General features: G+C 38.1%; 5 protein-coding genes across 6 annotated transcripts; 3 read left to right on the forward strand and 2 right to left on the reverse strand.

The window, feature by feature from the left end:
• Positions 1–57: 57 nt before the first annotated feature.
• LOC149933137 (pre-mRNA-splicing factor syf2) lies at positions 58–1,152 on the reverse strand. Its single transcript, XM_090156114.1, has 4 exons — positions 964–1,152; positions 633–876; positions 379–571; positions 58–314 (listed from the first exon to the last, which is right to left on the reverse strand). The coding sequence occupies exons 1-4, from the start codon at positions 1,069–1,071 to the stop codon at positions 149–151; spliced, it is 711 nt and encodes a 236-aa protein (XP_090012240.1). The 5' UTR covers positions 1,072–1,152; the 3' UTR covers positions 58–148.
• A 2,514-nt stretch (positions 1,153–3,666) lies between these two features.
• Positions 3,667–6,336, forward strand: LOC149933138 (putative ATPase N2B). Of its 2 annotated transcripts, none has more exons than XM_090155593.1 (13): positions 3,667–4,087; positions 4,154–4,305; positions 4,371–4,431; positions 4,500–4,601; positions 4,666–4,799; positions 4,859–4,958; positions 5,056–5,114; positions 5,179–5,258; positions 5,323–5,393; positions 5,463–5,563; positions 5,668–5,808; positions 5,875–5,997; positions 6,076–6,336. In XM_090155593.1, the coding sequence occupies exons 1-13, from the start codon at positions 3,967–3,969 to the stop codon at positions 6,196–6,198; spliced, it is 1,368 nt and encodes a 455-aa protein (XP_090011719.1). In that variant the 5' UTR covers positions 3,667–3,966; the 3' UTR covers positions 6,199–6,336. The 2 variants fall into 2 exon arrangements, with proteins under 2 accessions (XP_090011719.1, XP_090011720.1); XM_090155594.1 differs by having other exon boundaries at positions 4,160–4,305.
• Positions 6,333–8,856, reverse strand: CstF64 (cleavage stimulation factor subunit 2 CstF64). Its single transcript, XM_090155595.1, has 11 exons — positions 8,781–8,856; positions 8,469–8,547; positions 8,222–8,391; positions 8,128–8,162; positions 7,893–8,000; positions 7,711–7,830; positions 7,523–7,600; positions 7,397–7,464; positions 7,163–7,341; positions 6,557–7,098; positions 6,333–6,499 (listed from the first exon to the last, which is right to left on the reverse strand). The coding sequence occupies exons 1-11, from the start codon at positions 8,845–8,847 to the stop codon at positions 6,380–6,382; spliced, it is 1,566 nt and encodes a 521-aa protein (XP_090011721.1). The 5' UTR covers positions 8,848–8,856; the 3' UTR covers positions 6,333–6,379.
• A 4,349-nt stretch (positions 8,857–13,205) lies between these two features.
• Positions 13,206–14,499, forward strand: LOC149933140 (carbohydrate sulfotransferase 1-like). Its single transcript, XM_090156408.1, has 2 exons — positions 13,206–13,284; positions 13,382–14,499. Exons 1-2 carry the CDS (start codon positions 13,254–13,256, stop codon positions 14,485–14,487), a joined length of 1,137 nt encoding a protein of 378 aa, XP_090012534.1. The 5' UTR covers positions 13,206–13,253; the 3' UTR covers positions 14,488–14,499.
• Positions 14,500–19,146: 4,647 nt separating this feature from the next.
• On the forward strand, positions 19,147–20,532 carry LOC149933141 (uncharacterized). Its single transcript, XM_090156861.1, has 5 exons — positions 19,147–19,194; positions 19,260–19,460; positions 19,527–19,808; positions 19,881–19,962; positions 20,076–20,532. The coding sequence occupies exons 2-5, from the start codon at positions 19,274–19,276 to the stop codon at positions 20,530–20,532; spliced, it is 1,008 nt and encodes a 335-aa protein (XP_090012987.1). The 5' UTR covers positions 19,147–19,194; positions 19,260–19,273.
• Positions 20,533–20,574: the final 42 nt, after the last annotated feature.

Below are 20,574 nucleotides of genomic sequence, written 5' to 3' on the forward strand. Positions count from 1 at the left end.
TTCGTTAACCAAAAAGTAGGAAAAGGGTCACATCACCCATTAATTTAGTCTTTAAAATACTGTGATGAATATTTATTTGTATTAAACAATTTACAAAGGTTTTTCATTTTAAATAAAAACTGTTAAATATACAAATTGTATATGGAATTTATACAGCTGTTCCCCGTTCCAAGTTTTGTTTAATTTCTGTGGTATATTTTCCATAGAAACGTTCCAATTTCTTGTTGAAATTCATGTTTCTCTCATTGATATAGTCAATGTCAGCATCATCGTTGAATCTTCTCCTTCTACTGTATTTTCCTCTTTTATCAATCCTGTTAGGACAAAAATGATTAGTAACGATGATCATTAGCGAAAATACTCATTAGGTTTATTTACTGTTTTTCTAGATCATTACACATCCTTTCAATTCCTTCCTTTGTGTCTTTATGCAATCCGTGTATTATCGTGTCTCTAGTTGGATAGAAGGCTTCAACTCCCATATCATTTTTCTTTTGCTCGTAGTCATTCATATCAGGTTTGATCTGTCGAACCAACTGATTATATTGCCTTGCAGTAGCCGCTTCGTAATCTTTAGATTTAAAATAAGTTTAATAGGGTGTAAGTGAGCAAAGGTTGTATAATTGTTTAACCTGAAAAGCCAGGATCTGGATTTTTCTTCTTTTTCTTTCTTTGCCACATTTCAGCATCTTCAGCGCCCACATCTAAGTATTTCACACGATCATAATCTAGACCTTGTGATGAGGCTGTTTCCCTTTTTTGCTGAGACTCGAGTTTATATTCAGCCCATTTACGTTTGCTTTCAAAATTAGCAGGCAAGCTTTTTTGGCGGTCTTCCTCTACTACTTCTTGGTGGTTCAGTTTCCTAGCTTCATTCTATTTAATAATAGGTTGGTTGGTAAGTATACGTATGGAAAATGGAATTTTGGACATGACAAAGGCTTAGGGTAAACACAAACGTACTCTTTTCAGGTGTAGTTCTTTTAATTTTTTCAACCTTTCTTGACGTTTTTCATTATCCAAAAGTTGTTTTCGAAAAATCTCTTTGCTTGAACCGGGTTTATCAGCCATTAGTTTTAACTATATTAGGTAATTAATGAAAATAAACTGCGACCAGTAACAACTCGAAAATTTTTTGACGATGAAATTACTAATTCCAGAAGTAAATGGTATACTTAAAGCGTTTTTATCCAAGCTTAAAGTCTTAAACGAGTCTTCGTATTCCTATACTGCTGCTAATACCGTGCAACATAATAGGTGATTATATTTCATTTGTGCTAATTGTTTTCGCTTTATACATGTACATTCCTAGGCTACCGTTAGTTTTTTAAAATACGGAACGAAATATATCTTAAAACTACTACATTGTAAGTAAATAATCCCTGTGGGCTGTAATTTTAAATGATACTGGGCTTACTGGCGGAAAATTTTGAGCGGTTATGACTGTGGTGTACCCATCCACAGTTAAGCGCACCAATTCAAAACTGTCTTACGCCTGCGAAGGTACGTGTTTAATTTTAATGGCATTTATGGACACTTCTCTCATAAAATGTAGTACACTTCTAATACTAAAAATGCATAGAGATAGAAAATAAGTAGAGGCCCAGACAGGGGAAAAAAAGAGCTGCTTTCTGTTATGGAAATTTCATCCCCCCCGTGGCATGCGTTATAGGGAAGAAGCACGTAGCGCCACCACACCGTTCTGGAGGAACTAGAAATCGTCGCCTGAAAGCAAAATCCACGTAACTATATACGCAAGTCTTAAGAAGTTACGTGGCTTTTGCAATGACGTCGTAGAGCCCAGCTGGTTGCCACAAAGGGAGTTTAGTTTCTTAGATGACCGTTTGTGGCGCCACGTATTTCTTCCTTAAGTTCCCTATAACTCGTAGCTCGTGAAGGGGGATAGCAGCGCGGAACAAACCCTCAGATTTCATTGGGCCTCTACTTATTTTCTATCTCTATGTAAAAATGTCTAGTCACGGCCAACTTTGATCTCTCGCGCTACAGCGGCCATCTCATTCGTTGACGTTTCTGTGTTAACCTATGAGCAAAAGATGTGTATGACCATAGCCAACTAAATTATAGTATAATTTAGTTGGCTATGGTATGATGGGGGGGGGGGGCAGAATAACAATAGTAGCGGGGATTGGTGTATATAGCAACGAGGCCTTCACACCAGGCGCACAGGGAGAAAAGAACAAACGTTATTGAGAAAGAACAAACGCGCTAAAAGGGATACACATCAGAAAAATAAATACAAAAAGAACAATAATCACAATCATCGCGGAAAAGCTTTACGAAGAAGTTTAAGGAGCATAATAATCCTCCTTGGATCCGCTACTATAGCGAGAGATAGGTGACGTCATTCTCTCTGGTGACATTAGCTGAAAACTATTCGTGAGTTCTGAACCGTTAAGAGAACGGCTTAGGACTAAGCTGTGACGTCACGCAAAAGTTCTGGATAGTTCAGAACTTTTGGACGAATAGTTGTGATTCGTACGATTTGACGTACGCAGCCCGATGTGCAGACGAATTTTAGAGATTTCAACCTTGAGTTCCGGCCAGTACTTGCTCTTGAGCAGGTACCGTTTAGAACGGTTCCGAACGGTTCAACAAGAGGTTCTTGTCTGCGAATAGTTTGCATTTGGGTAGTTCTAGAATTTTTTTTGCCGAATAGTGCGCATGGGGACTGGTTGAACGGTTCAGAACTCACGAATAGTTTTCAGCTATTAAATTCTTGGCAGAACCACTCTTTGAGCTCTGATTGGCTGAGATCTGGCTATCGTCTGCCACGGCATTTGGCCCATTTGCCAGTTACACGGCAGCAGCTGCATTCTAGTTACCTATGAGATTTCTATGATAAAATACACGAAAAAGTAGATTAGTCCATAATTAAAAGGGATAATATAGCTAAATCCTAAACAAATTTGAAGAAATTAAAAAACTTACTACTAACTCGTACCCAATAGGTCTTCGAGCAAAAAACCTTAAAAATTTCAAAACGCGTTGCATATAGCAACGGAAAGCCGAAAAGGGGGAGTGTGGTGGCTTTCCGTTTAGGCTTAGTTTCTCCTTTAGATTTAACAGTCGCCAGCCAGATTTCCCGCACGGTACTGATGAGTTCCAAATAGAACGAAACCGGTCTACCGTTGGAATTTCTGGCTATTTTATTTAATTTTAATTTAGCTTATTACTCGAAGATCTATTTGATCCGAGTTTCGCGTTTTTTGCTCGAACACCTATTGGGTACGAGTTAATTAGTAGTAAGTTTTTTAATTTCTTCAAATTTGTTTAGGATTTAGCTATATTATCCCTTTTAATTATGGACTAATCTACTTTTTCGCGTATTTTATCATCCTTCTCACAGTCCATAGGTGGTTTCTTCTAACTTAACCTATGAGATTTCTATGCCCACCACGGAGTCCGGGAGACCCCGCGCCTGGAGCGAAAGGTAGAGGCGGGTCTCCCGGACGTGATTATTATTTTTAGAATAGTTTTTACATTGAAGTTAATATAACAATCGAGCGTGGCGCTGAACTCCTACACGTTATAGCTTGGAGGATACTTGTTTTATTCCTCCAAGGTTATAGTACAATTTATAGGGGGAAAATCCTTGCTCGCGGAATTTCGGCGAATGTGTTGGCCGCTGTAGCGCGAACAGCGCGTGATCAAAGTTGGCCGTGGTCTAGTATAGACTAATGGCACTGTGACGTGGTAATGCGTCACTCATAGATAAAAAATTTGTGACCAAAATGGCGGCCATGGCCAAAGCTACAGACTGCTACTTCATACTTTTTCTTTTAGAAGGTCAAACATCTGGCAAATGTTTATGTTCCAGCTATGATTTTATGAACTGTACCAATTTTTTACCTAAAGCGCTTTTGACTGGATCAATAGACGTGGGGACCGGGTCCATAAAATCTTAGACATTATTTCTAAAGTTTTAATAGTTTCAAAATTAAGAAAATGAGGTGTTTTATTAAAATCGTTAAATCAGCCCATAAGGGCTCATATACTTTAGGAAACAAATTTTATTTAAGTAATCAAAAGGCCCTCATCTCAGTTAGAACTATCCCACATAAGCCATGTAAGTATAAGAGGATATTGTTTGCTATGTATCGGAGAAATAATAAACTGATAATACAATGTTAAGTTGTAGCTAATGTAATTGATGAATACGAGAAACAACTTCAAAGCAAAGAACTGTCCCATGATGAGTATCAAAAGAAAGTGGTTGATATGTTTCAAAATCTTCACGATCAAGTAGTGTTGTACAAACCCGCTACATTAGGATTATTTCAAAAGGTGCTAAGCATTTCCTTTTGTAATGATATTATCTATAGCTTATTGGTAACAAATTCTAATTATAGCTTTTTAGACAAGAACTTAAACAAAATGCACCCAAGGGGCTATATCTGTTTGGCTCTGTGGGTATGATTGTTTAGCAATGTCATTATACGTATTCATTTTTGCTTATTTAGAATATTTATTATATTAAGGTTGTGGGAAAACCATGTTGATGGATCTCTTCTATAGCTGTTGCAAAATAGACTTAAAAAGACGGGTCCATTTTCATTCATTTATGCTTGATGTCCATACTAGTACGTTATCTTAATATTTAATGCAGTCAAGAGTTCTAAGATATTTAATGGGATACAATTGTAGGAATACACGAATTTAAGAAAAAATCTGTAAGGAAAGATACTGAGAGAAGGAAACCATCGGATTATGACCCTATCCCTCCCCTTGCTTCCGCTCTTACAAGTGAAGCCTGGCTACTTTGTTTAGACGAATTTCAAGTTAGTTCTTTACAATATAAATTTTTTTTTATGTGCTAATTGTTTCCTCTGAAACTAAGGTGACAGATATTGGTGATGCTATGATTCTAAAAAGACTTTTTACGGAACTATTTAAAAAAGGTGTAATTGTCGTTGCTACCTCTAATAGGCCACCAGATGGTAAGAATTAAAGTTTAAAGTTTTCCATATACAAATTATCAGAGATACTAGTTAGCTCTAGTACTGCTTTTAATACCTCTGTTTAATATTTTTTAAGATTTATATAAAAATGGCCTTCAAAGAAGCAACTTTTTGCCATTTATTCCAATTTTAAAAGTATACGTTGAAACAATATTCTTACTAGACTTGCTAGTTTCACTTAACAGGGTTTATATTTTAGAAACATTGTGAAATTGTGGCACTTGATTCAGGGGTGGATTATAGGCAAAAGTCTGTGCCTGGGGAAAAGACATTTTTTGTGTATGTTTTTGCATGAACCAAAGCAAAGTAGTTTTTACCAATAAGAGATTCACTTGCGTTATAGAAAGAATGAATGCAATGCTGACGAGGAATTAAATAGGCTTTTTAAGATTCTTGCTAGCCGTGAAAATGACAGTAAGATTATTTTATAAATGCCTCCCTGAGTAAACTAAAAGTTAATAACAACCTTATTTTCATCGCCAGTGATTAGACCTAAAACGTTAACAATCAAAAGCAGAAATGTAACTTTCCCAATCACATGTGGACAAGTGGCTGATTGTACCTTCGAAGAACTATGCGATAGAGTACGTTCTTAAAAAGTAATCTAATATCATTTTAATCCTTACTGGACTAATGACATCTTCTGCGCCTTAATTTTTTTACAATTGCTTTTAATTTTTTATTTTAGCCATTAGGGGCCATTGATTATTTGGCTATGAGTCAACTTTTTCACACTGTAATAATCAGAAATATACCTCAACTGACTTTAAGGCAAAAAACACAGGCCAGACGTTTCATTACCTTAATTGATACGTTTTACGATCACAAGGTGATAAAGCAGTTTTGTTAAAGCCTTTGTTTCGTAACTAATAATAAATACGTGTAATTTATAAAGGTGAGGGTAGTGTGTTCCGCAGATGTTCCTTCGAAACATTTATTTAAGGTTGTGGATTCTAAGGATCATTTTGATGATGAAAATAGGAAACTAATGGATGATCTAGGCATTGCTCCTGGAACAGTATGCTAAAAATTAGGCTTTTTAATATGAGCTTTTCATGCATTTAATTGTGGCCTACAAATTATTTGATTATTTTAGGAAAATGCCAATGCGAGTATTTTCAGTGGAGAGGAAGAAACTTTTGCATTTGATAGAACTATATCGAGGTTGGCAGAAATGCAGACAGCTGCCTATTGGGATATACAACAACACGGTACTTAGGTGCACTTATAAAATTTAGGAGGTAAAAATATCTTGAAATTTTGTTGAATTTTAACGTTTGTCACTAGATTATTGTTATTTGATTAAGTTATCAGCAGCCTTGATATTGTAAGCTAGCAATAAAGAAAGTTAACTTATTATACAACAAATTTTAATCAAATAGTATAAATTCAAAAAAGATTTAGTTTTGAGCACTACGGGCAATTTGCTCTTTCAAAATTAAGATGCTCTGTCTCTGTTCTGCCGGTAACATGGCAATTTGCTGATCTGATAATGCGAGAACTTGCATTATGAGAGCCGCCTGTAAAAATCATTCTTTAATTGTATAATCACATAGATCAGGTTGTAAATATTTTACCTTTTCCTGATCCTGAGCTGTTATATTTGCACCAGTTCCACCCCCAGCTCTCGGAGCTGCAGCTGCAGCTGCGGCTAAGGCAGCAGCTGCCGTAGCTCCTGGGTTGTGGCTAATATTACCAGGAACTAGAGATCTTGCTGGCGGCTGAGCTTGATTGGGGGTTCTTTGGTTACTGGTAATACTGGCACCGGACCTCGGATCTTCAGGCCTGATTGAACCCAATGCACTGCCTCTATCAAAGGCCCCTACACTTCGTGGGTCAAAACCAACTCCGGCTGGTCTAGCAGGATTGAACTGATTGTTAGACATTGCTCCCGCCATCATTCCTCCAATTCCAGCAGAATTATTTGACATTCCCATTTGGGGTGCCAGAGAACCACGAAAACGAGGGTCATAATCTTGAGACATTCCTCCTCTCATGTCTTGGTCAGCCATTGGTTGCCTCAAATCTCGATCATTCATTCCTAAAATGGGTGCTCTCAAGTCACGGTCACCGTGAGTTACGATATTTCTCATATCCCTATCACCCATGTTCTGATTATCTGAAAAAAGGGGATCAAAATGATTAATACACCATAGTAAGGTTTTTATTTATTAAATTAATACCCATGGATTGAAACGGTGTGGATTGAACGTTCATAACATTCATGGTCTGCTGCTGCTGCTGTTGTTGTTGCTGCTGCTGTTGGACTATAGGATTGACCACTGGGGTCGGTTCTATGGATGGTCTATCACCCAAGAGGGCTGGGCGATTGCTTGTACTGATATTAGGGCGTGCTCCTCCTAAAATACCACAATTAACAAGTGCAACTCAAAAAATGAAATAGATTAAGTCACAAACCAGTATGGAAATTATCAGAATAGCTGGAAAAGTCTGCCATATTATTAGTTGGAAGCAAGCCTTGTCCCTTTAAATAAAATTGAGCTCTTAATATCAGTTCCTTTTTTTACTAATTAAATTATTACCATGCCAGAAATAGGTTCTTGGTCCATCGGTGGAGCCAATAACGGAGCTGTATTAGGGTTCTGTCTATGTAACATTCCCTAAATTTTGATAAAACACTTTCTTAAGACAATGTGTCTGTAAAAATGCAAGCCCCTGCTGCTTAGATTAAAAGTCAAACAATCCCAAAACCAATGAAATTCGCAATTACTAATGCAACTTGTGGGTCAACAATACGCATTATAACTTGGGCTTGAAGCAAGGCATACGCTAGTTGAGGATTTTGTAGAAGCATATTACGAGCTTCGTTGGGGTTGTTTTGAATACAAAGCTAGAACAAATACTCAAAATTAGTTGTACAATTCCTTAAACATTGAATAGAAAGTCCTTTACTTTCATTTGCTTCATCAATTCGAACATTTGTTCAGGTGGTAAACTTGCTACAGCTTTCGAAATTGCTTCAGGTGCGTGGTCAGCTTCAATTTCAGCCCCATATGGGCTCTTTTTAAGTACGTAGTTAATATTTCATTTTAAAACTAGCAAATAATTTCAATACATACCTCAATCTAAAACAAAAATAAAGTGTGTTAATTATGCTCAAGAACATATTAAAGTAAATAGTTTTTACCTCATTAGGAGGCCCTCCCATCGAAGCTTGTAAATCTAAAAACAAAGAAATTAAATTATTTGGAGACAATCAAGATTTAAGATTTTTAATTTACTTTTAAGTTCTTCTTTGCTCTTTTCACTGGCAGCATTGTCAACCCTCAATGGTCTCCCGTTTAATTCATATCCATTTAAATTTCTCATAGCACTTAAAGCAGTTTCTTGGTCTTTATATTCACAGAAGCCATACCCTTTCGGTTTTCCAGTTTCTCTATCATAAACTAATCTGTAAAAAAGAGAAAGCTTATAATTTCTAAAGTCTCTACGAACACTAGCTATGACAAAATTCTAAAGTTATCTCACCTAAAACTAACAACAGGTCCAACTTCAGAAAAAATGTCTTTTAGTTGCTCCTCAGTCGCTTCATACGGAATATTCCCGACTAAAAAATACCATTCAAATTATACGAAGAAATATAAGAAGTATAAATTTCCGAAAAACAAATCATTTAGCCCAAGATTTAGCTATCTAAGCTAAGTAGCTAACCGGCCTTTCTAACAAAGGCCTGTTGATAGCCTTCCTTTAAAGTAGTTAATAAAGTAAAGTAATAAAAAAGATAAACTGTTTATACATATTTTTAAATTAATTAAAATTAATATTTTTGTTCTATTTTACCGAAAACTGAGCGCATTGAGCGCTCAGCAGCTGTGATATTTGATTGTGCATTTGCCGTCGAGGCCATTTTCGAATTTCGATTTCGAAAAAAGTTAAATAATTACAAGGAGGATCCTCCTTGATAATAATAATCATTTGCCACTCGGGTAGAATGCACGATGTCCAGATGGCAGCAGTGGGCCCGTTTCCGTAATTTTTGTTTCAAAGCATCTGGGGAGAAAGGGTGGCGTTTTGCACATGAGTTTTATTTCGTAAATTTTGATATGGGATAATTGTTTCGGGATTATTGCTTCTTTGAAACATTAAACACGTATCTCAACGGGGGAAAAATTTAAATATATGTTCAGAACGCCAGCTAACGGAAGTTGGTTGTTTTCTGGAACCAGCATAACCATAACCAGGTGCGTCGAAACCGCGGGGGAAGGGGAGGACACATGCTCCTCCCAAACAATTTTCAGGGGGCAAATAATTTAAATTCATGAAATATAGGTAGGAACTGCCTAATATAGCAAATATTAAACTACGGTACTTATTTATAAGAATATTTTCTTAAGAAATATTGGTTTTGTATCAAAAATCCCTTCTATTTTTCCGTTAATTATGCGTAGGAGGGTCAACAGCTTCCTACACTACCATTACTATACATATATATAAATACATATATATAATTACTACAACGATTTAAATAATCACTATACCTATTTATATAATTACTATACCTATTTATATAATTACTATATATATATATATATATATATATATATATATATATATATATATATATATATATATATATATATATATATATATATATATATATATATATAGTAATTATATAAATAGGTATAGTAATTATATAAATTAATTAAGGAATTAAAGTGCTCTGTCCTCCACCTGGGCCACAAAAACTACAATTTTGTTTACACTTTAAACGGTACGCCCCTCGGAACTACTCTCTCGGAGCGAGATCTGGGTGTACAACTTGACCACTCCTTGAAGTTCTCTAGCCACACCAACAAGGTTGCCAAACGAGTTCGCGCGGTCACTGGTCTAGTGCGGAGGAACCTCTACTTCCGGTCGCCTCTGTTGGTCAAATCGCTTTACAACTCTCTGATCCTTCCCATTTTTGACTACTGCTCACCAATTTGGACCCCACACGCGATGACAGACCAACAGGCACTCGAAAAAGCTCAGAACCAGTTTACAAAACTTGCTTCCAAATTTTCAGTACGGCCCGCTCCTTCCCGGCTAAAAGCCTTAAAAATAGAACCTGTAATGATGCGCCATAAACTCAATAACCTGTGCTTACTCCACAAATTTTTCAGTAACAAATTAGATCTGGGTTTTTCTGACTACTTTGCCCTAGACTCGGGGAACCGAACTAGGGGCCACACCCTTAAGCTCAGCAAACCACGTGCCAACACGGCACTGAGGCTCAATTCTTTTTCCCATTCTGTTATTAACGATTGGAATAAACTTCCACAGTCCATTGTTTTAATAAAGGACTATCACAGTCCGAATAAAACATTCACCCCTGACCCAGATTTCAAAAACCACAGCCCGAATAAAACATTCACCACTGCCCCAGATTTCAAAAACCACAGCCCGATATAAAACATTCACCCTGTCCCAGAAAATGTCCAACACAGTAAATAATCAAACCCGATATAAAACATTCACCATGTATCAAAAATAGCACCAGAATTTCCATAAAGTCTACAACATAGTAAATAATCACATTACATTACAACGCCCTTCTTATTCACCAACATAGGAAAAACAAAAAATTGTAGCAAACGTGAACTTTAGAACGGATAAAATAATTAACAGGAACACGTGAAATAAATTCAAAATGGTTATCAGTGGCAGCTAGGTTTTAATAGTCCCCATCGATTGGCATATTTGGTGTTTTTGTAACGCAAACGGTTTAAGAGCTATAACGCGAAATCCGTTCAAATTTTAATCGCCAAGAAGCGTGGGGGTTCACTAAATTGTGCAAATGACCAACTTTTTAGCACCCTATTAAAAAATAATTGGCAATGGCGACGAGGGTTTTCTAAGTCTAATCGACCGACGCGCAGTGTGGCAAACTGAGCCCAAAGCTGGCCAAAAGTCAAAAAAATAAATCGCGCGTATGAATTTTATTTTAATTTATAATATTTGTTTATAAACCACCGCACAATTTACCGATGTTCGATTTCTGACTGCAAAATGTTATTCTCCACCAAGCTCCTTAGAAGTAGTAGATTTTTTTAGAAATTTGAAGTAGGAGTTTTTGCATAGTTTTCGGTATACATTCAGGCTTGATTTAAAAGGTAAAGATATTTTTTTTTTGCATCCTTTGGTTTTGGAAATATCAATACCAAGCAGATATTGATATTTTAGAGTTATGAAACTATTATACAAAGCCACGTAGTTCAAATAGTGGGAATTCTGGAAAACGACGTTAGAGGTCTTTAACTAATATATTCCTTTTAGAATTAATGTGACTTTTATTTATGAATTTAGGTAGGTTAAGTTACAATTTTTGATTTAGGTTGATGAATGTTCATTATTTATCATAATATCGATTAAAAGTTTGCCGATATTTGCCTATTTTCTATTTTTTGTACAGATTTTCAATAGATATATGAAATTAAAAAGGGTGTCCAATTTTAAAACGATCCATGGCGATAACATCCAAACTGTTTCATGTACTAATTTCAAATTTTTGTGGCACTTAACACGTGTTGGGGAACAATTAAAAATGATAACATTGATGACCTTGAACTGTTTCTTCAAGGTCATTGAAAAATTATCTCGAGAACCGTTAGATTTTGAAACTTCGTTCCAATTAGAAAGGTGTTCCTCAACATATTTAATGTCTGAATTCATTTGATCAATTGAAAGCCGAAAAATTTCACACTTAAAACCAGTTGGTCATCAAGTAAATAATGCTAAACTGGCTTCAGCAAAGTTATTATGAATCAGACATAACATATGTTCTGTTCACGAATATTCTATTTATTCAAATTTATGTTGAGAACCATAATGGATATTCAAAAAAAAAAATCCAATTAGAAAAGTGTTCTTCGCCACATTTTATGCTAAATGGGCTTTGATATGATTCAATTTGTAAAAAAGAAAGCCAAGTAATCGAAAATATATTTACTTTACAGTTCGTCGATTCAACTTAAAACTATGCTAAGTCAATGGGAGAATTTCTTTTACGTAATTTTTCGATTTATTAAATTTTTATTGTAAACAGTTTAGCATTGTTTACTTGATGACTAACTTGTTTTTCGGCTTTAAGTTATTCAGACGTTAAATATTATGAGGAACAACTTTCTAATTGGAACGAAGTTTTTAATCTAACAATTCTCGAGATGATTTTTCAATGACCTTGAAGACATGGTTCAAGGTCATCGATGTTATCATTTTTAATTGTCCCCAACACGTGTTAAGTGTCACAAAAATTTGAAATTGTACAGGAAATGGTTTTTGAGATATTAATTTTGACCAGGTTTGGGCTCAGCGATTGTGTGTAAAAATCAAGAAAGGCTTAATATATAAAATACATAATCTGGATAATAATTAAAATGCGAAGATATAAATTGTGTGAGATAGAACTATGTTTTATGATTTCGAGTTTCGCAGGTAAACAATTCCCTTGTCAAGGAGTTCCATAGTGATATTTAGCGGTAGGCCAAATGCCTTTGCCGCATGTTGGTTTTTACAAGAGGTTTCCTATTTTTTCCTATCTCGTTTTGCGGATCCAGGGCAAATACGCCCGGAAGCATACTCCACAATTACAAAATGTCAATCATGGCGTGTCGCGAGTCAATTTGTAATTTGGAGTCTCTCTGTTCAGGGGGCAGGGTTTCGAGGCCTAATTTCGTGAAATACCTATTGTGTACGGGCTTTTAATAGTCGACTTTGATGACTCAACAGCTTCATATCATAGTTAATATGTGACTGGTATTAATCTCGGGGACCAAACAAAACCCATCTAAAAAAAGCTTTGGATTAATCTACGAGATACCGAACCATGTCTTTGCATTAACTATTAGAATATAAATAGAGGCATATTCCAAATCTAGACTTATGCGGTAATTAAACCTATATGTTTATTCAACTGCACATCTAATGAATTGAACGAATTTATAAAAATGTTTTGCGGGCGATATTACTTCTACTTTTTTGACTATAAGATGAATAGGTATTTTAAAAGCCGTCATATAAGGCTTGGAGATAAAAAAATTAAAATCGACACAGACCATTTTTCACAATGATTTTGAAAATGGATGAATGTGATTTATAGATCCTTTCTAGTTTCAGTTAGGACAATGGGAATTTTACAGTTACGGCATTTGGAATAATGCTTTAAACAAGATATGAAACGTTTCACAAAAACTTTTAAATAAATTCTTTAACGAAATGATGAGGAACAAAGTTTTCATCTACGGTTTCTCATTGGCATTTTCGTTAATTACAATGTTGATATGGTATATATGGGAATGCAAAGGTAATATAAAACGATGTTTAAATTTAATCTCCAAACCTAAAGTCTTAAGCCCCACCGCACTTGTTCGACTTTTCTTTCTAATTTTGGTAAATTTCAGGGTACACCAGCTTTACTTACGTCGTTGGAAATTCAAAAGCACAAAAAGCCGTCACAAACGAGAATGTGAAAAGATTGATAATAATATCGACGGTTCGAAGTGGCACTTCATTCCTCGGAGAGATAATGCAAAGCCACGAAGACTCTTTCTACTTCTTCGAACCTTTAAGGTACATCGTTGCAAATGGTAGCAATGCCAACTACAGCTTGGCTATTCAGTTTCTCAAAGACATTTTAAATTGCAATTTACATCCATGGAAGCATCAATTTGGGAAATTGCTAAAGGGGCACGAATTGGACCGCACCAAAGCCTACCGGATTTCGGCTCGTAAATTATGTTCATTAAATTCAAGTTTAAAAGGGAAGGATCAGTGTTATGACCTAGAAAGGGCACGGAGTATTTGTTTGCGTTCGACGTTACGAGTGGCAAAATTAGTGAGACTAACCTTGGTAGGAAACGGCGAGCGTTTGCTGAGAGAGATACCCAGGTTGAAGATTCTCTTCTTGATCCGTGATCCGCGAGGTACCTTCCACTCCAGGAGCAATCCAAGGATTTGGAATTGGTGTAATAGGACGCACGATTGCGCTTCCCCCATCGCCCACTGCGCCAGGCTCAGCAATGACCTTCAGGAAAGTTGCTACTTAGAAAACCGATATCCGGACCGATTCGCCCTTCTTAAGTTTGAGGAGGTGGCCTGCCAACCCTTCGAAACGAGTAGCCACGTCTTCCGCTTCCTCGGCTATTCTGAGGTCTCGGAATCCACCAAGGCCTTTCTAGAGAAGAACACGCGGAACGACTACCGGAAACTCTCCTCGACGTCGCTATCGAAGAAAAAAGCGAACTACTTGTATTCCACTGCTCGCGATTCCAATAAAGTGCCTTTTGCATGGAACAATCTCTTGGACCGAAAAAGCATCCGCGGAATCGAATTCGCCTGCCACAATGTTTTCAGAACCGAATATTCGCCAATGAACTTTGACGAATCAATGGATAATTGCGACTGTCGCGGGATAGTTTATGGTAACCTTTTGTGCTACCCGGCATTCAACAACTGTCCCCTAACGCTAATCCAACGATTTCGTGAAAATAAATTAAATGGTCTTTAGTATTCACATGAACCATTTTGACAATTCCACTTTTTGCTTATAAGGGAGCGTCCATTAATTACGTGAGGCGATTCTTTTTATTTTTCAACCCTCCCTCCCCCTTGGTGAGATCTCGTGAGATTTGGCTCGACCTCCTCCCCCCCCCTAATATCACGTGAGATTTTTCAAAATGCGTATTTTGTTTGATTGCGTTGGATTTATTTAAAAAAAAACATAATTTGCTTAATTATTTATATTTAAGACTAGTTAAGATGCGCAAAGGTGTTATTGTGTAGGATTTAGCAGTATTTCACCCAGTTTTATCACAATTTTACACAGTTTCTTGCGGGAATAAAATTACGTGATATTCGCCGAAACCCCCCCTCTCCTCCACGTTAGATTGGGTGAGATTCAGCTCGACCCCCTCCCCTAAACGCTCACGTAATTTATGGACACTCCCTAAGATAAAACTACATTGTCTGAAGGGTAAATTGATCAATGGTTGTGGGAATTTCAGGACGAAAATTTGAAGGGAAACAATAAGTATGACAATTCGAAAACATTTTCTGATTTATTATGCAATCAATGTTTAGTACAGCACGGAGCCCCCTAGGTCTAAATATAATAATAATAAGCTAGGCTAATACCCTTGGCACCACCTAAGGCTCAAGTCACCGAGCGACTTTTAATGCCTTAAACAGGTGGCCGGGTTACAACGCGTAGGAGGGTGACTGCAAGCCCTTCATGCTAGGCGAGCCAACAGCTCCCTACACTAACTATTACCGTTAACCTCTATGGCTAGGGGAAACCGAAGAACCAGTGGGGAGAGAACTTGCAAACTCAACGCAAGAGTACTTCCGAGTTTTCACCCAGTGCCGCAATGTTAGCTGGGATCATGGACGTAATTTAATTTGTTTATTATCACCAGTGATCTGCTCGCCTAGATGTTTGCAATGCGATACGGAAATGAAAAGTTTACTACACGTACGTGCTTTTGGAATGTCCGGCTCTAGACGCCTTCGAGGAGATACGACACTGAAGCGGCGAGTCCAGCAGGATAATTTGAACGCAACACCGTGAAGCGGAGAGGCCAGCAGGAAAATTTGAACGCAACACCGTGAAATGGAGAGACCAGCAGGAAAATTTGAACGCAACACCCTGAAGCGGAGAGGCCAGCAGGAAATTTGAACGTAACACCGTGAAGCGGAGAGGTCAGCAGGAAAATTTGAACGCAACACCGTGAAGCGGAGAAGCCAGCAGGAAAATTTGAACGCAACACCGTGAAGCGGAGAGGCCAGCAGGAAAATTTGAACGCAACACCCTGAAGCGGCGAGGCCAGCAGTGTATAGTCTTTGCTCGGTAGTCCGACTACGCCTAGGCGCCCACTGGCTCTCCGTTTCGTATCCGTCCTGCCTTACACGAGGCATTGTCTCCGTTACGAAGCAAAGGCTTGTGAAAGGTGGGACGGAAACGTTAGGAAAAGCAGTGAGGGCCTGGCTTTACTCGCCACTCGGGCGCTGTCTGCAGTCTTATTAATAGGTGGAACCAAGGTTTAAGTGCAACTATATGCTTTTCACCAATTACAGGGCGATTTAAGGACACACACACTTTAAAACTGGGTCACAAATCTCTCACATGGTTTTCTCATATCGAGGCCTCTGCTCCTCTTCGATGAAACGCCTTAGCCTTCTACGTGTGGTTTTAGCGACTTGGTGGGGTGCCGGTCGAAAGGTATTGTGGCTTCTCTACACGAACCTGATTCGATCCCGAATGGACTTCTCTAGTCCCCTCTATACATCGGCGTCCGCTGGTATTCTCAAAAAAACTGTATAACGTTCAGAATGCCGCCCTCTGAGTCTTCCTGGGGACTCCCCCTTCTACCCTATAAGTCTAATGGAGGCTGAAGCGGCCCTTTCCCCACTCAGAGACATGGATCTTATTACATTAGCTCCGTGTGGAGCTGCTGACCCCCCGAAATTCTATCGCTCCCTCCGGCGAGAGGAGGACCTAGTTCCCCTGGAGACAAAAGAACATCTCTTTCCCAAGAACAGGATGCCGTTCCTTCTCGGGGCCTGGCATCTGGCTCAGGCACACAACCTGGCTTGGCTTTTTCACGCATCTAGTCAATATCTCACGGTGACTCGTCCATGGTCTCCTCCGGCGATGACCATCCTTTCGCATTGGCTTTCCAGCCCGAAAGACGAACGCAACTCCGGAAAGTTTTTGGCGATGATGTGGCCAAATTCCCCAGTGCTCCAGTTTCCCGCACTTATAGTTTGATTGGCAACGACATCCAAGTCGGGTTTTCTGGGAATTTTTCGCTTCCCAAATTTTTCCATACAATACATAGTGGTTAACATAGAAAAAAAGGGAAAGCAATATATACAATTAGATTTACACACTAAATTGAAGCTTCAACTATACTATGAAATTTATTCTCCATTTAATATTAACGTAAAGAGGAAAACGCTATTTTTTTCAATCTACTTGAGGAAGTAGTTGATGCTCTTTCTCGGGGATATTATGTTGGGGTTGTGCTCCTAGATGTTGCGAAAGCGTTCGATTCCGTTGATCACAAGATTTTGTTGCATCATCTTGAGAAAATTGGCTTTGCTCGTGACACTCTCGCTTGGTTTGAGTCGTATCTGACCGGACGTACCCAATTTGTCATGATAGAAGGCGTCTCTTCCGACCACAGTAATTCACACATTGGTGTCCCTCAAGGAAGTGTCCTGGGTCCATTGCTGTTTTCTCTGTATGTCAACGAGATTGCCCAATCGCTTAAATATAGTACGGCCCATCTTTTCGCTGATGACGCTGCTTCAGTTTTTAAATCGCTATCTCCTGTAACCTTAATTGAGTTAATGGACGCGGACGTTCAGAACATCGGTATGAAGAACTACACTTGTCCCTCCAATTTCCAAAAAAGCAAATCCACATTTATGGTTTTTGAAACAGCTAATAAACTATCAGTGTTTCAACATGTAAAGAAGTTGCCTATAAGCGGTGTAACTCGAGTTACCTCGGTTAAGTACCTTGGTGTGCATATTGACGAAGAACTAAAATCTGCCCCGCATACTGAATATTTATCTAAAAAACTGAACCAACGAATGTGGTGTATTCGCTCACTAAAGCCTGCACTCGATGTCAAGCTCTTGAATACTCTTTATAAAGCCCTAGTGCATCCTTTGTTTGATTAAGGTGACGTATTTTATCACGCTGCCTCCGAAAGCCGTTTGAAGCCGCTTCAGATTTTGCAAAATAGGGCTGCGAAAACAATCATTGGCGCTAAACATCGCTCTTCGGCCACTGAGGCTCGTTCGACAGTTCAGTTGATGACAAATAAACAACACTATGTCTTTCACCTTCTAATATTAATACATAAAATTTACTATCATTAAGTACCAGAATATGTGACACAACGTTTCACGCAAACTTCTTCCGCGCACAATTATAACACCACTATAATAGTGCGACTACGTTTTACCTTGAAAACCTTCCTCATAAACTTCGCAAAGTCAGTCCCAGATACAGGGGAATTTCATTGTGGAATGCTCTTCCTTCAAAATTCTTATCTCGCAACCCTACTCTCTCAATTTTTAAGTCAAATATTAAAGATTTTGTTCTAACATTTTAATCCAATTTTACTAATATGCAAATGTCTTGTAAATGTTTTGTATCGTGGACTCAGTTGGAAATCAGTAATCGTTACTGAGCTGAATATCCCAAATAAAGCCATATTATTATTATTATTATTATTATTCAGTTTACAATGTTACCAAGTTTTTTCTAAAAACCAATATTTCGTGCTACTTCTACGTGAAACTGATACTAACAAGGAGAGTACCCGAGGTGTTTATTGCCGATTTAGTTCAAAGTCGGGCGTAATGAAATTTCCCAAAAGGAGACGTTGCACTACCCATTCGATTTGCTATGGCAACCGAAAATGGTTTTGATCACTTAAAAAAATAAAATCTCCATTTAAAAAAGCATGGGATTTTTTCGGTTTCACAGGGTCCTAGCTACGAAAGTTTTGAAAAAATTTGAAAATCACGAAATGTGTAATTTGGACCACATTTAGGTAAATTTCATCAAGTTTTTGTAAATTGAAACATTTTAGGGTAAATGTGTAACAAATTTTGGGTAAAATAAGGAAAAAATCTTATTTTGGTTGTAAGTGGTCAAAAACATTTTCGGTTGCCATGGCAAATCGAATGGGTAGTGCAACGTCTCCTTTTGGGAAATTTCATATCTCATATAGGTCTACATTACGGCCGACTTTGAACTAAATCGGCAATAAACACCTCGGGTACTCTCCTTGTAAGTCCCTTTAAAACAAAAATACAGTATTAAAAACGATATATTTCTAGATACGCGGTATTTACACGTAGCTCAGATTTATCATAAATAAAAATAGCGGTAAAATTTGTCGATACGAATCGCTCTTCGAAACGTGTAGTCGGTTAGGTGCGAGGCTGCTTATATTAAATGACGGTTGTTATTCTTTTAATTTTGGCTTAAGCGAGTTAACGGATGCCGAAACGGATACAGGAAGTTCAAAAAGCTTCAAAAATCGCCTGATTTCAGTCGCTTCGGATGCTCGGAGTGGATTCTCTAAATCTAACAGCAAAGTAATAATGTAGGGCGTAAGGACCGAATTTAGAAAAATGATGAATTCCGAACAAGTATTTCTATGCCTAATTATTTTATCGATATTATTGGGTTTAGGTATTAAAAACGTATTTCAATTGAAATATTCATTTCGACCCTCATCGTAACCTTTCGCCATTCAGATTTCAGCCGCGAAATGGAGTTGATCCCCAAGATTCACCCGGCTAGCGTCTTTAAACCGTACGAAAAATTATTTCAAAATCTTTCCGTGGACCACAACGAAGCTACTTGCGCCGTCAACGAGTGGAGCAAGTTTGCCCGGTTCAAATACGTGTTAGATAATTCATTCAAAATTAAAAAACTCACTTTGATTATGATTGACCGTAAGTATTCCGAAAACACGAAAGTATAATTCAGGACTGTAATTTCATTGAATTCAACTTTGCCAGAGGAGGATTTCAACATGTTGGTAACCGTGGCTAAGAACTCTTCGGAAGACGGCGCAAAGTGCGACTTCGCTGTGGAGAAACAATCGGAATTTTTCAGCCGAACGAAAGTAACCGCCGTGTGCGATAACGGAACTTTCGGTAACGTAATTATCATTCAAGACCATAGAAATTCCAACGAGTTCTTTGGAATCTGCGAACTAAGCATTTTGGTGGAACCTCAAAACATCGAAATCAAAACCGACGCTCCAGTTGAAGAGAAAACCACTAAAGGCTCTTCCATCAGTAAGTAAAGTTTTACTAAACTATACTGGAATTTCGACGCCATTCAATGTTTGTATCCTTTTCGCGTCGAAGAACTTAATATCAATCACTTGTACATGGGATTGGGACTCTTAGGAGCCGTAATCTTCCTGATTATAATCATCGTCTTGCTAATGTAAGTTTTTTACAATATAACCGCGAAATCGTTTCGAAGTTACTCCGCTTTTACGAGCGTCTATAGTTTGAAAGACTCATTCTGATCATCATCGTGGGATCTTTGTTAACTAGAAAACGGGAAAGACGTCGCCGGAACTCTGAAATCGCTCCGTACTACTCCTGGTCTAATGGGGCAAACGCTGGCTCAGAGGAGACTATCGTTACCCACGACGAGCCGCCCAATTCACGCCGAATAATCGTCCCTGGTCGCTGCCAAGTGCCTTTCCCTTTGCCCAGGGATATCCATGCCGGTCATTCGACGGCCTTACGTCATTTGCAAGGAAGGAGTGACGTTAATCCTAACCATTACAGCGTCGTAGCTAGCCAGAATGATTACTTGACCATTTTGGAGGACCCCAACTTCAAAGAAACCTTTGATCCTCATCTGTACGAAGAATTCGACTCCGAAGGAAAAGCAGAGTCGCTCTACGCCGATTGTACCACCGTACCACAACCTCCAAATACCAGGTTTTCCGAGCTGGGAACATTCGTGAGATCCCCCGCTAAACAACGCGCTCCCCATTCTTAAGCGACCGATAAAATATCGTTTTTGGTTATATGTATATTTCTA

Source organism: Leiobunum rupestre, chromosome 8 (assembly GCF_980474605.1).
Source record: "Leiobunum rupestre chromosome 8, qqLeiRupe1.1.hap1, whole genome shotgun sequence".
NCBI classification, from domain to species: domain Eukaryota; kingdom Metazoa; phylum Arthropoda; class Arachnida; order Opiliones; family Sclerosomatidae; genus Leiobunum; species Leiobunum rupestre.

Bases quoted from the DNA above. Each gene is read 5' to 3' on its own strand.
- LOC149933137 (XM_090156114.1), bottom strand. From the start codon at position 1,071: ATGGCTGATAAACCCGGTTCAAGCAAAGAGATTTTTCGAAAACAACTT. The intron at 877-963 runs GTACGTTTGTGT...ATTATTAAATAG, and splicing joins AAGAACTACACCTGAAAAGA to AATGAAGCTAGGAAACTGAA. The intron at 315-378 runs GTAAATAAACCT...TTGTCCTAACAG, and splicing joins TGTAATGATCTAGAAAAACA to GATTGATAAAAGAGGAAAAT.
- LOC149933138 (XM_090155593.1), top strand. From the start codon at position 3,967: ATGAGGTGTTTTATTAAAATCGTTAAATCAGCCCATAAGGGCTCATAT. The intron at 4,088-4,153 runs GTAAGTATAAGA...TACAATGTTAAG, and splicing joins AACTATCCCACATAAGCCAT to TTGTAGCTAATGTAATTGAT. The intron at 5,259-5,322 runs GTATGTTTTTGC...CTTGCGTTATAG, and splicing joins GGGGAAAAGACATTTTTTGT to AAAGAATGAATGCAATGCTG.
- CstF64 (XM_090155595.1), bottom strand. From the start codon at position 8,847: ATGGCCTCGACGGCAAATGCACAATCAAATATCACAGCTGCTGAGCGC. The intron at 7,831-7,892 runs GTAAAGGACTTT...TATTTGTTCTAG, and splicing joins AATTGATGAAGCAAATGAAA to CTTTGTATTCAAAACAACCC. The intron at 7,465-7,522 runs GTAATAATTTAA...TTTTATTTAAAG, and splicing joins AAGAACCTATTTCTGGCATG to GGACAAGGCTTGCTTCCAAC.
- LOC149933140 (XM_090156408.1), top strand. From the start codon at position 13,254: ATGTTGATATGGTATATATGGGAATGCAAAG. The intron at 13,285-13,381 runs GTAATATAAAAC...GGTAAATTTCAG, and splicing joins GTATATATGGGAATGCAAAG to GGTACACCAGCTTTACTTAC.
- LOC149933141 (XM_090156861.1), top strand. From the start codon at position 19,274: ATGGAGTTGATCCCCAAGATTCACCCGGCTAGCGTCTTTAAACCGTAC. The intron at 19,809-19,880 runs GTAAGTAAAGTT...TTCGCGTCGAAG, and splicing joins CACTAAAGGCTCTTCCATCA to AACTTAATATCAATCACTTG. The intron at 19,963-20,075 runs GTAAGTTTTTTA...TTTGTTAACTAG, and splicing joins ATAATCATCGTCTTGCTAAT to AAAACGGGAAAGACGTCGCC.